General features: G+C 41.4%; 1 protein-coding gene across 2 annotated transcripts in view; it reads left to right on the forward strand.

The window, feature by feature from the left end:
* The window catches only part of ATP2C2 (ATPase secretory pathway Ca2+ transporting 2), a 45,713-nt gene extending 32,999 nt beyond the window's left edge, over positions 1–12,714 (forward strand). For both annotated transcript variants that reach the window (XM_048816559.2, XM_075118446.1), the window contains exons 16-27: positions 193–297; positions 913–1,069; positions 3,425–3,595; positions 6,376–6,473; positions 6,576–6,626; positions 7,082–7,248; positions 7,854–7,922; positions 8,019–8,135; positions 8,847–8,994; positions 11,024–11,119; positions 11,377–11,518; positions 12,538–12,714. In XM_048816559.2, coding sequence (XP_048672516.1) covers positions 193–297; positions 913–1,069; positions 3,425–3,595; positions 6,376–6,473; positions 6,576–6,626; positions 7,082–7,248; positions 7,854–7,922; positions 8,019–8,135; positions 8,847–8,994; positions 11,024–11,119; positions 11,377–11,518; positions 12,538–12,653 — 1,437 coding nt within the window. In that variant the 3' untranslated portion in view covers positions 12,654–12,714. The remainder of the gene's footprint in view (positions 1–192; positions 298–912; positions 1,070–3,424; positions 3,596–6,375; positions 6,474–6,575; positions 6,627–7,081; positions 7,249–7,853; positions 7,923–8,018; positions 8,136–8,846; positions 8,995–11,023; positions 11,120–11,376; positions 11,519–12,537) is intronic.
* Positions 12,715–14,130: the final 1,416 nt, after the last annotated feature.

Consider the following 14,130-nt stretch of genomic DNA (forward strand, 5'->3'; position numbering starts at 1 on the left):
AAAAGCTTCTGAAACTGTGGGCCTTAATCTCTCTCTTTGCTTCTCTGTCCTCATCTGTAAAACACTACTGCATAAAGACGTGATCATTGTTTAATGTTGGTAACTCACTGTACGTAAAAGTGCTATACAGAGCATGTGCAAAAACTGGCATTGTTTCGTATTTCAGTAATATTCTTAATTTCCTTATTTTAGATGGAATTAAGTGATGATATAAAAGATATTTATATAAGAAAGAAGGAAATTCCATTTAGCTCGGAGCAAAAGTGGATGGCAGTAAAATGCATGCTGAAAAATCAGGTACAACAATAATTATATAGACTGGTTTCATGTTTCCTATCTTGTATGTGAATATCCATGGAAATGAAATGAAGTTTCTTAGGCAACAGCCATACAAAGGGTTTCAGACACAGGTAGATGGTGCTTTCATAAATTACATCATAATTTTCAAAAGCCACCATTTCAAAGACATTTTGTTTTGACATTGTGGATAGCACTGAAAAAACCAGGACGAGATTTCAGCGTAAATGTTTGAGAAAAATTCATCCTGTTTTGCAAACAGCTGTAAAACTAGTAAAAAAATAAATAAAATAAAAGTGTTAATGATTTTTTGCACCAAAATTTCAATGGAAAAAAATGGACAACATTTCCGAGAAACTGCCTCCTTTGTTTCCCTGCCTGCTTTAATTGTCTGAGTTAATTTTATTCTCTATTTAAAAAAAACAAATAAACACTTTTTCACTACCAGGGTCACTCAGATTCATTCCACATAAATGCTGCATTCTATAAGAGGCGTGTGTCCATGTGTTTTATGGGATAGATAATGGCATACACAAGGGAACCTGCACATCTCGGATGCAAAGCGTTTAACTGTCAATATTTTTTAATGACGTAGCTTGTCTCCTTATTTTAAAGGGGCAGGAAGATGTTTATTTTATGAAGGGAGCCTTTGAAGAAGTTATTCAGTATTGTACCATGTACAACAATGGTGGCATCCCACTGGCTCTCACGCCACAGCAGAAAGCCTCCTACATCCAGGAAGAGAGAAGAATGGGATCTCTAGGCCTGCGGGGTCAGTTAGTATTGCATCCTTTAAGCTTACAGGTTATCCTAACTGTATGTTTTCGAATAATAGTAATAATAATAATTAATAACAACTCTTTGCTTCTCTAGCGCCTCATGCACAAGTTGCAGGAGTGGGATGAGTCTTTATATAGCAGCAGCAAAGTACTTTTCAGTGAGAACAACCCCCCATTTTCACCCCATGGAATTCTTCTCCATCTAGCAATAACCAGGCATCTGCCAGTGTCCTTGCTGTCTCTAAAAGTACTGGCCAGGAGAGGATCTGGGCCACTGTAAAAAGCATCAGGTGAAAATTGTTCTTGCATAATGGAACATAAAAGGATTGGTCACTTGGCCCTTACTCATGTTAGTCGTCCCAAGGAAGAGCCGGGTGTTTTAGGGAAATCAGCACAGATTGGGAGCCAGGAATTCCTGATTTCCAGGCCCAACTCTGGTAGTGACTCTCTGTGTCTTGAGTCAAGCCACAGCACCTACCTGCTTCAGATCTCCCATGTAAAATAAGCTCAAGAATACTTGTTCTATTTAACACTAAGGAGTGTTTGGGGGGATTGTTAGAAAATATAGTGTCAGTTATTGTCATTACTTATATGAGTAACAGCAGCAGGATCAGGCCTGGTTTTTTATATTTTTTTTTTATATTTTTATATTTCCCCTCTGTTTCCAAGAGCCTTGTGAGTTGACTGCTCATTTTCTCATAAAAATCTTTCTTTATTGATGTTTTATATCCGTGAAATGCAAAGGAACTGTATGCAACCACTGGAGAGTGTGAACAGTTTTCCTCCACGAACAATTCCAATTCTCTGAGACATAGGTTAATGCTGTCACTAACAAACTGAACACTGTACCTTGCATAGTCTGTTCTGGAGCCAGGTTTTGGTCAGAGAAGCTATTTCAACAGCAACAAAAAGCACATTTGGAAGTGATACATGGAAGCCAATGGGAATCTTGCCTTTGCAAAGACTCAGCATAGTCTGTGTGAGGATTTCAGGATTTAGTCCTGTGGGCCTGCTGCTGCCCCATTTGAAATCCCTCCCATCGATTTCACTGGGAATGGGATCCGGCCCTATATTTCAGCATCGAGTTTTTACAAGTGAAGTTGGTTGATTTTTTTAATATTAGGGAAATATCTAGCCCTCAGTTTGACTCTTACTTCATGTCAACGTATGTCCCACAGACAGACTATACAGAATCAGAGAAATGTGGAAGGAGCCTCAAGAGGTCATCTAGTCTATCTCCCTGTGGTGCGGCAGGACCAAGTATATCTAGACCATCCCTGCCAGGTGTTTGTCTAACCTGTTCTTAAAAACCTCCAATGACAGGGATTCCACAGCCTCCTTTAGAGCCTTATTCCAGTACTTAACTATCTGATAGAAAGTTTTTTCCTAATCTCTAACCTAGATCTTCCCTGTTTCAAACAAAGCCAATTACTTCTTGTCCTACAGTGGACATGGAGAACAATTGACCACCATTGTCTTTATAGCAATCTTTTAGAGGTTTGAAGACTGTTATCAGGTCCATCCCACCCCTTGGCCTTCTCTTGTATATACATTTATATGTATTTTTGAATATTTATAAATTTCACAAGTTACAAAAAGCAAATGACACGGGACCATCACCATGATCTCACAGTATGAATCTTTAATTACTACCCTGCAGAAAAGTGATTGGCCTAAGCAGCTGATGTGGAGCTTGTGATGGGTTAGAAAGATCATTTAAAACACTTTTTCATACACACATCTGATGAAGTATTCTGAAAGTTACACCTGTAAATAAATGCAGTAAATTCAAGAACTGTAGAATTAGATTTTTAGACGCAAATTACAGCATCTAAATGTTTGCGGCCTTGTCTACCTGGAAAGTTGCGTGGGCTTAACTAAAGGTATGATTTTTAACTGATTTAGTTCAACTGATGCAAGCCTCTGGGTAGGCATTTATTTTAATTTAAGTGTGGCTTATTTTGGTTTAGCTCCAGTCAATCAGCCTGGTCTATGCAGAAGTTTAATTAAATTGGTGCACCTCTGTGTGTAGGCACTCTTTTACCAATGTTGGTAAATGTAGAGACTCAACCTGAACCAAGAAACCGAGTTTTAAACCAAGAGAAGAGAATCCACACACAAAAGTTGCACTGGTATAAGTAAACAGGTCCAATTAAGCCCAGATAAATTTGTGACTAGACATGGCCTAACTACCTGATTTTCAGCTGCAAAAGTGGAAGTCTGATTAAGAATCTTTGAAAATGTCAAACTAAATGTAATATGGATTCTTATATGGAAACTAATGTGGAATAACTTGGTCCTTTCTTCCCCTCCCTCCCCCCCCCCCCCCCCCCGCTTGCTCTCTTTAGTACTTGCTCTAGCTTCAGGTCCAGAACTTGGCAGACTAACATTTTTAGGGCTGGTTGGAATAATTGACCCCCCAAGAGCCGGAGTTAAAGAAGCAGTTCAACTCCTCTTTGAGTCTGGTGTATCCGTGAAGATGATAACTGGAGATGCCTTGGAAACTGCCATAGCTATCGGTAACAATTAGCTATTTTCCCACATTTTGCATTATCTGTCTGTCAGACCAACACCAAATCTTATATATTTTATTGACCTTCATAAGATAAACGTAGCCCATTTACCTTTCTTTTCATTTCATAGAATCATAGAATATTAGGGATGGAAGAGACCTCAGGATGTCATCTAGCCCAACCCCCTGCTCAAAGCAGGACCAACCCCAACTTAGTCATCCCAGCCAGGGCTTTGTCAAGCCAGGCCTTAAAAACCTCTAAGCATGGAGATTCCACCACCTCCCTAGGTAACCCATTCCAGTGCTTCACCACCCTCTTAGTGAAACAGTTTTTCCTAATATCCAACCTAAACCTCCCCCACTGACACTTGAGACCATTGCTCCTTGTTCTGTCATCTGCCACCACTGAGAACAACCGAGCTCCATCCTCTTTGGAACCCCCTTTCAGGTAGTTGAAGGCTGCTATCAAATCCTCCCTCACTCTTCTTTTCTGCAGACTAAATAAGCCCAGTTCCCTCAGCCTCTCCTCATAAGTCATGTGCCCCAGCCCCCTAATAATTTCCATTGCCCTCCGTTGGACTCCCTCCAATTTGTCCACAGCCTTTCTGTAATGGGGGGCCCAAAACTGGATGCAATACTCAGATGTGGCCTCACCAGTGCCGAATAGAGGGAAATAATCACTTCCCTCGATCTGCTGGCAATGCTCCTACTAATGCAGCCCAATATGACGTTAGCCTTCTTGGCAACAAGGGCACACTGCTGACTCATATCCAGCTTCTCATTCACTGTAATCCCCAGGCCGCTTAGCCAGTTGGTCTCCAGCCAGTAGCAGTGCATGGGATTCTTCCATCGTAAGTGCAGGACTCTGCACTTGTCCTCACTGAACCTCATCCGATTTCTTTTAGCCCAATCCTCCAGTTTGTCTAGGTCATTCTGTACCCTATCCCTACCCTCCAGCATATCTACCTCTGCTCCAGCTTAGTGTCATCCGTGAACTTGCTGAGGGTGGAATCCAGCCCATCATCCAGATCATTAATGATTTGTTGCAGTAGATTCCTTGAGTTCCAGATGTGACATTATACAGTAGTTCGCTATGTCAGAAGAAGGACAGGAGACACTGGGTGTGGTTTAATTAGGTTGCAACTTTATTCCTAAATGTCTGGGAGTACCTGGCAGATAAAATTGTACAGTGCGGATAATTCCATTTACATATACCTGGGGGGCTGCTGGGAGCCCTCCCCTGTACTCATCCTGGGCCCCAACCAACCTGCTACTGGGACCTCACACCCCTTGAACAAGAGTTAAAGAGGGGGGCTATAAAGGAGGACAGCATTGGCTTCTTGCCATACCAGTCCTAGGAGCCCTGAACTCCTATTGTTCCCAATCCTTTAAAGAATACCTCCTTTAAATCCTTTTCCATCCATTTGATCAGATCGTTGTATTCATTCCCATTGGAATACCTGCACTGAACGTCCACCCCAAGCTTACATAATGAGTTGTGATATCATAGCCTAACCCCCCTTTCATTTTTTGCCCCCCACTAAACTCTCAGCCCACTGTGGGGAAAGCAAAGAAACCCACCTCCCCTTGCCCAATCTGGCAATGATGGAAAAATTCCTTCCCGGTCCCGTGAGAAAAAAAGAATGACTAGCATAATGCCCCCATGGCAGGTTGTGACAAAACCTGGTATTTCGAGTACTTCCATGGGTGGGAGGGTGCATGCTGCTCGGCCTGGCCCAGGTGAAAATAGGTCTTGTACTGCTCAGATGTGGGCAGAAATAGTCCCCTTCTCTTCCAGTCACCTGGTGGGGAGCATGGGTCAGCACCCCCATGCTGACCTGGTACGGAACTACCTTCATGTAGCAGGTAACTGGCTCTCTAGCTGCCCTTAAAGGGACAACACACCTTTTCCGACAAGCCACACAAATGTCCCCGCCACTTAATGTGTGATGAGGTCATTTTGCTGGTTCACTGAAACAAATCTAGTTAACTGTAGTGATCTAATTACAGAAGCAGTATGGATCCATTTCCAGCAAGATAAAATGCACTGGAGCGGCAATATAGAGGATGTAAAGTTACTGCTGATACCCTTAAACGAATGAGAAAAATATCATCGCTGGGATTAATGTCTCTTTTAACATCACATGCAAACATCTCTGTATATCCAATTATTACATTTAGGGTTTTCAAATCGCCATTAGAAATAAACCATGCAAGCAACATAAACTGGAAGAACAAATCCTCAGATGGTGTCAATTTTCATTGCTCTAACTATAATCACTGGAAATTTGCTGATTGACAGCAGCTGAGGGTCTGGCCCAGTGACATCATACTTAGCCAAGTGTGATTCTTTTCTGCTTCCTGTATGTTCAGGAGATGATTCCATTGCGAAGTCCATGGCAGAGGCTTTTAAACACTGCCTTGTTTTCACCCAAAGAAAACGATTAGAAAGCGACTCTGCAAATGGAAAGACATGAAGTATCCTGTTCTCTCTGAAGGTTATTCCCGTGCAAAACTAAATTACCCTCTGTGGAAATGCATCTTAATATTGCACCCAGTTCTGTTCATCTAACTCTTCACTCATGCAAAATTCCCAATGAGTAAGAAGTGCATGATTGACGCGTTAGAGACCTAGAAAGAGAATTTTTGTCCCATGCCTCCGTAGGTGACACCAGCTCATAGTCATTTTCTGTGACCCTCTTAAATGGGGTCTTTTGTTTCAAATCAGAAAATAATTAGCCACTCCTGGTGATAATGGACTGCTCTTATGTTGGGTTTTCTATGCAGGACAGAGAATTGGACTCAGCAATGGGAAACTGAAAGCCATGTCTGGAGAAGAGCTGGACCATGTGGCAGAGTCAGAGTTATCATCTGCAGTCAAAAATGTAATGCTGTTTAAACTGTTTCCAATAGTGCTGTAGGATTCCACTTAAAATAGCATCATTCTCATGGCTTTTTTTTTCTTTTTTTTCCTTTTCATCATCCAGGTGTCTGTTTTCTTCAGAACAAGTCCAAAGCACAAGCTAAAAATCATAAAGGTACAGATTGCCTCCCAACACTGTTATATGAAATGGAAACCCAAACTGGGGCACTGATCCTGTTCCAGCCCATGTCGCTGGTGGGTCTCCTGCTGAATAGGACTGGGCTCTTTGAAAGGAGTCAATACAATAGAGCTATGATTACATGGGCAACTTAATATCTACGAAAGTGGAAGTATCCACTGCTCCTATTGATGTCAGCTGAAATAATGGGGGCTGTGCACTTCTGGAATCCAGCCCCTAACTGAGTAGAATATCTCAGTTGTTTCTCTCTGCACTACCCATGGTACTTTGTGCAGCTCTGGGCTGCTAAAGTCCATATTCCCATCTGAGATGTGCAACCCTCCTCCTGCAATGGAATATAAATTACAAACGTTGTCACTGGACATAGTTTATTTTCACATTAAGAGCCCATCCTAGTGGCATTGAATTTATTCATCTCTCCATTTCCACAGGCTTTGCAAAGCACTGGTGCCATTGTGGGAATGACAGGGGATGGGGTCAATGATGCAGTGGCCCTAAAATCTGCTGATATTGGGATAGCAATGGGACAAGCAGGCACAGATGTCAGCAAGGAGGCTGCCAACATGATACTGGTGGATGATGACTTCTCAACGATAATGTAGGTTGCGCTTCGGCTACTGTCTTGACATTGAATGCAAGGAGTTTCTATGTGACTAGCACTGAAAATATGTCAAAGGCCAGATCCTTAGCTGGTGCAAAGCTGCATGCAATCTATGGAGTTATGCAAATTTACAGCCACTGCAGGTCTAGCCCATTGTGTCTTTGGAGGCACATATGGAGGATTACGTTCACCATACCTCGCTCCATTCTGCCTGCCTCACCTAGGAAGCTTATAGGAAGAACTCCGGCAGCTTGTAATGCCCTGTGGTTCACAAGAACAGAGCCAGCAGGCAGAGTGGTCAGAATGACATAAATATGCCTCATGTACACTTATGTCCATGTACCAAAACAGAATGAACAGATCTCATCTCAGGCTTCCTAGTTCTGACAGCATCCCTTTAATCCAACAGTTGTATGGATATCTGTCATGTTAGAATTGTCCTAAACTGGTATTTGGACTTCCATTGAAATGAAAGGGAAGGGGAGAGTATAAACTAAGAGGCTGTTCTCTTGTCTATAAAGTTTCTTAGGTGATTACTAGGTTAGATATGAAATATCATGAATACCCATCAGTTTATAAATTACCACATCTCTCCTTTCTAGGAATGCCATAGAGGAGGGAAAGGGAATATTTTACAATATAAAAAATTTTGTCCGGTTTCAGCTTAGCACGTAAGTACACACTGGCTGAAGCTCCACTGATGGGCAGCTTTTTGGCTAGGCTGGATGAAGTAATGTTGTGTTGTTCCTGCTCCATCTGCTTTGCAGGAGCATTTCAGCATTGAGCTTAATCACTCTGTCGACAGTGTTCAATTTACCAAATCCACTCAACGCCATGCAGATCTTGTGGATCAACATTATAATGGATGGACCCCCGGCTCAAAGGTAATGAAATTACACAATGAGCCAAAATTAGCCTTGGAGAAAAGTGATGCAAGTCTATCGACTTGAAAGGCATTAACAAGGCTTTGTTAACAAAAGTTGTCATGGTCAGGTGCTGGGCCTCTTGCCCTTACCTGTCTTGAGGTGGAATCTCCAAATTCTTCCACCCATAGACTGGGAGTGGATCCACTACCCTGTATGTATCCACCACCTATCACACCCAGGTCCAGCTGGGTTTTGGTCATCTGGGTTTCTTGCCTGTGGCAACCTGTGTCCAGTAATGTAGCACCCAAAGCTTTTTAAAAACAAAATATTTTTATTTAGTAGTTGAAAGAAAGCCTTAATGCCTTGTAATCCCTGGTTTTGTGACTGAATCTACCTGTGGGACGGTGTATAGAGATTGTCAGCTCCTCCTCTGTTAATCCAGCACAACATTTTACAAGTTGAAAACATAAATCACATGTTGGGGCACAAATCAGTAACTCCTTACCAGACACCCCTACATTCATCCCACCCATCCCGAACAGGATTGAGGCATGATGACACCATAGAGAAGCTAGCACTAATGTTTCTCATGCTTTGCACCTTCAGCGACTAAGCAAGAGATTTCAGCTTCCAGGGCTCTGTCGGTTTCCTCGCACCAGCACTAAAAATTTAGAACACATGTAACTGATCTATATTTATATCTAAACATGTTGTTTTATTTGATGAAAGCTTGGGAGTTGAACCAGTTGACAAAGATGCCATCAAACAACCCCCTCGAAATGTTACGGATACAATTCTCAGCAGAGCATTGATCCTGAAAATCTTTATGTCTGCTATAATTATCATCAGTGGGACCCTCTTTGTCTTTTGGAAAGAGGTGAGATAAATATTAAATCCCATCTTGTTTGCACTGACATGGAGCACAATTCATCACATTTTAAGGACAATTTTCTCAGAAGGTAGAATGTCCAGTGGAGAGGACTTGGGACAACATGTCAAGAAACTTGGCTCCGCCACTAACTAGCTGTGCAGTCTCTTCACCTTATAGGAGTTTCCCTCCTATAATATGAAGATAAGAATGCTGAACCACCCTTCAAAAGTTCATTGAGGTCTGGAGATTAAAAATACTATGTACATATCAGGTACTACAAATACTACTATTAGGTAAAAAGAAAGGGGTACTAGTGGCACCTTAGAGACTAACCAATTTATTTGAGCATAAGCTTTCGTGAGCTACAGCTCACTTCATCGGATGCATTCAGTGGAAAATACAGTGAGGAGATTTATATACACACAGAACATGAAAAAATGGGTGTTATCATACACACTGTAAGGAGAGTGATCACTTAAGATGAGCTATTGCCAGCAGGAGAGCGGGGGGAGAAAACCTTTTGTAGTGATAATCAAGATGGGCCGTTTCCAGCAGTTAACAGGAATGGCTGAGCAACAGTGGGGGGTGGGGGTGGGGAATAAACATGGGGAAATAGTTTTACTTTGTGTAATGACCCATCCAGTTTGCAAATTAATTCCAATTCAGCAGTCTCTCGTTGGAGTCTGTTTTTGAAGTCTTTTTGTTGTAATATTGAGACTTTTAGGTCTGTAATCAAGTGACCAGAGAGACTGAAGTGTTCTCCGACTGGTTTATGAATGTTCTAATTCTTGACATCTGATTTGTGTCCATTTATTCTTTTACGTAGAGACTGTCCAGTTTGACCAATGTACATGGCAGAGGGGCATTGCTGGCACATGATGGCACATATCACATTGGTGGATGTGCAGGTGAACGAGCCTCTGATAGTGTGGCTGATGTGATTAGGCCCTGTGATGGTGTCCCCTGAATAGATATGTGGACACAGTTGGCAACGGGCTTTGTTGCAAGGATAGGTTCCTGGGTTAGTGGTTCTGTTGTGTGGTTGCTGGTGAATATAAGTGATCACTCTCCTTACAGTGTGTATGATAACACCCATTTTTTCATGTTCTCTATGTATATAAATCTCCTCACTGTATTTTCCACTGAATGCATCCGATGAAGTGAGCTGTAGCTCACGAAAGCTCATGCTCAAATAAATTGGTTAGTCTCTAAGGTGCCACAAGTCCTCCTTTTCTTTTTGCGAATACAGACTAATGCAGCTGCTACTCTGAAACCTACTATTAGGTATTTCAAGAAGTAAATTTGGCTGCAGGGTTTTAGCTTCTGACTTTTTATGCCACAGAATTCAGCTACAATGTAATCTCTAGTTTTGTTTGCAAGCCTTTGCAATTGTGTCCTTTAGAAAGCCAAATATTAAGGACTTTATACATTTGATTGCTTCACTGGAGTATTTGTACCTGAGTAAAATCACCATAAACCACACAAGTATCAGTAATTACCCTTTTGAAGGGAAATGTCAGGCTATAAACTGATTGTGATAGCCAGGTTCAGTAATATTAGGTTAATCACAATTACTGAGAAACTTAAAATCACAGCACTTGACCTCAAAATGAGAGACCTCTGTTATGATGCTGGATTTGGAATACATTCTATCTGTATATTATTACATCAATAATAATTGCTAATTAGACATAACGTGCAAATAAATTCTCTAAAGGACTTTTGGCCAAATTCACCACTGGCCAAAGATTTTAAAATATCTGAAGATTTGATCATAAAACATAAATACTGGTAGTGGGGAGTTAGGCCCAATTTTTCAATGGTATTTAGGCGCCTGTCATTGAAATCTGAGGTTAGGGCTAGTTGCAGTGCCTGGAACTACTGTTATCTCTCTTTTTATAATTGTATTGAATTTTAAGTTGACCGTGACTTCTTTTTAAACAAAGTGGCTATTATTAGACTAACGTGCTGTGTTAACACACTTTTATAAGGCCCCAACTTTTTTTTAATAATTTTGAATTTTACATGTTTCCAGATTCCAGAAAGTGGCACAACTCCGAGGACCACAACAATGACTTTTACTTGTTTTGTGTTCTTTGACCTCTTCAATGCCCTGACATGTCGTTCTCAGGTGAGACAGACAATGGCATGTCAGCATTGTCTTTAAATAGCAGCCTAAATGTATGCTTCACGTTAGTGGTATCTAAATATTCTGAATAGGAAGTGGCACGTTTTCTTCATTGTAACTGAAAAAAGTTCAGGTTTTATCCTATTAACCAATTTAGGTTTTATAACAACAGTAATGATTAACCAATTTACAACAAAGATTCACATACAGACGAGAGGCTGAAAGATTTGACATTTCATCATTATTTTTTTCCCCCCTAGACAAAGTTGATCTTTGAGATAGGCTTTTGCCGAAACCGCATGTTCTTATATTCTGTGCTGGGGTCACTGTTGGGGCAGATGGCTGTCATTTACATCCCGCCGTTACAGAAGATCTTCCTCACAGAGAATTTAGGCGCATTAGGTAAGTTAGTAGGGAAATAGCAATCATCTTGTGGTTTTAAGCTATTTAAGAGGAATATGAGATTTGCCAGATCAGATTAGACCTCTGTGTCATCTTGTGCAGCTCTCATCGTTCCATGATGACTCAGAAGAAGGTGGGGAAACAGTGTAGCCGGCCAGTTGTATTATGTCGCACATTGCTGCGGAGGAGGAAAATTCTTCCCTCCAGGCAATCAGTTTGATTTGATCTTATGTCTGGTTGCATAGGTTATAAATGTTTTCGTTCGTGCCATTATCCAACGCCCCTCACATTCCAGACAAAATAGCTGCGTGGTTGTATTCACATGTTCTCATATTTAGACACGTCAGGTTCTTCACACAGCTTTGTAGACTAACCTCGGTCTCCATTAGAGAAATTTGTGTTGGTGGAATATCTTGAATGACACCAATGCAAACCCCTAATGCACCTGTGTCAAGCAAGGTTTACGTGGGTGTGTTTGACTACCAGACTAAGTCCTAGCAATATAAAACCTCCTTTACACTGGTGCAGAAATGGTCGTGCTACTGTTACTAGAGCAGAACTCCTATTTTATGAACTAACTGGGGAGTGAGGAGTTCGTAAAATCCAAAAGTTCATAAAACGGAACTTGCCCGAATTAGAGCAGGGCTAGTACCTCAGTTAATTTTTAATCAGTCAGTGATAGTGTACATAACGACTAGTAATGAATGGATACAGTATGCCTGATTTCTCTTTGTTTGAGAGAACTTCTTTGCTGCCAAATGTCTCGGCCTTTTCAAACTGTACAGCCGCTTGACCATTAACTGAAGGATTGAAGTCACATTTGGCAGCCAAAAGATGGGTCATATAACTGGTCGTTTATAAGATCAGCGCTCATAACATCGAGGTTCAGCTGTAGAACAATGTCATTACATCAGTACAAATGTCTCTAATGTAGACAGGGCCTTATCTGAATATTCTTGCCCAGCACAAACATGAAGCTGACCCACTGTGTTCCCCTTTCTTCCCTCACTCCTGGGCAGATCTGTTGTTTCTCACTGGCCTGTCGTCTTCAGTTTTTATTGTGTCAGAGCTCATCAAAGTGTGTGAAAAGCATTGTTGCAGATCAAAGAAAGCGAAGACTCTTCATGAAGTATAACGGATGCAGACGTCTCTAAAGAATGTTCTTTTTGAATTAAACTACCATTTTGTAATTCAAATGCGTCCTTCTGTGACTGTGCAAATCCTTATGGAAAGTATTAAAGTGAATCTAGGTTGACAGCCCTCCCCATATCAGATAATATTCCTGCCACTTTCTTCACCCAGGCTATTTCAAGTGGTCTGCCCTAGGGTGTAAACACTACCTCTGTTGCACAGATTTATATTTTTTTTTCGTAATTCGTTGACCAGTCTGTTTGAGCTGGATCTATCACTCTGCGCAACGTGGCGATGCATCTCTACAGAACAATCTACTGCACACGGCTGATGTTTGGTTATTTAAATCACAAGGATTTTTGTTAATCAAATCTGGATTTAAAATGTTAACTAGCGATTGTCTGAGGGAGAATCTTGCTATTACTTAGGCAGTAACCTCCACTTTAAAAAAAATGTCTTTCCATTCTTTTGCCTTCACTACCAGGACACCTTATCCCATTTCTCTTGGTGAATGCTGTGGCTTTGGAGCCCAGACCAACTGACATTTATTCAGCAAAGGTTTTAAGCAAGTGCCTAGCTTGAGACTACTTCTGTTCATTCTTAAAGAGCTGTACATGCTTAGGGACTTAAAGGGGGCTTGTTTTTAGGTTGTCCTCCCCATCAGGCTGCAGAATCCATGCCTTTCAGCTGACTTCACCCTTATGGGAGTGTAATAAAGCAAGATACTCAGCAGCCCCACCTATGACTCAGCACTGCTCTTCATGTCTTCTTTCACACCCCTCCAGGAATTTTTAGATCAAAAGCTTCTTGGGTTTACAGATTGTGGGCCAGATTTGTAAAGGTAGTTCAGCATTGCTGTGCTCAACATTGCAATGTCTAACTGATTTAGGAGCCTAGATCTCATTTTTAACAGGGATTTAAGCACTTAGGAGACTAAATCCCATTGACAATTGATGGGGTTTAGGCTCCTAAATGTTTCTATCCCTTTTGAAAACGAGATTTAGGTTCCTAAATCAGTTAGGTGTTGCAATGCCAAATACAGTGATAGAGCACACTGGAAAGACAGTCATACTGACCTAGGAGTTACTGTGCTTCATCATTCAAAGACCTTTACCATAGCCTAGGACAGAGGTGGTGATACAGCACACTGCTGGCCATTAGATAAGGTGCACAATTTTTTGGTGGGAGCGAGTCATTGTTAAAACATGGAACAACAATGAAAACCAAAGAGGGGATGTTTTCATTGCTAGCTCATTCCTTTCTACATCCTGGCACTGGAATGCAGTGGTGCATGGGAAACAGCCTTGGGCTTGACAGAAAGACCAGGGGGACAAAATACTCACTAAATATTCACTTGCAAATGGACTGCTTGTTTTGTACACTGGCATGTTCAATTTCTGCACCCCAGGTCTACAGCTTAACAGATTTAGTAAAATCTAAAAAAAACCTTCCTAACTGCAAGAACGCTAGGACAATGGACA

This window comes from Caretta caretta, chromosome 12, assembly GCF_965140235.1.
Source record: "Caretta caretta isolate rCarCar2 chromosome 12, rCarCar1.hap1, whole genome shotgun sequence".
Lineage (NCBI taxonomy): Eukaryota > Metazoa > Chordata > Testudines > Cheloniidae > Caretta > Caretta caretta.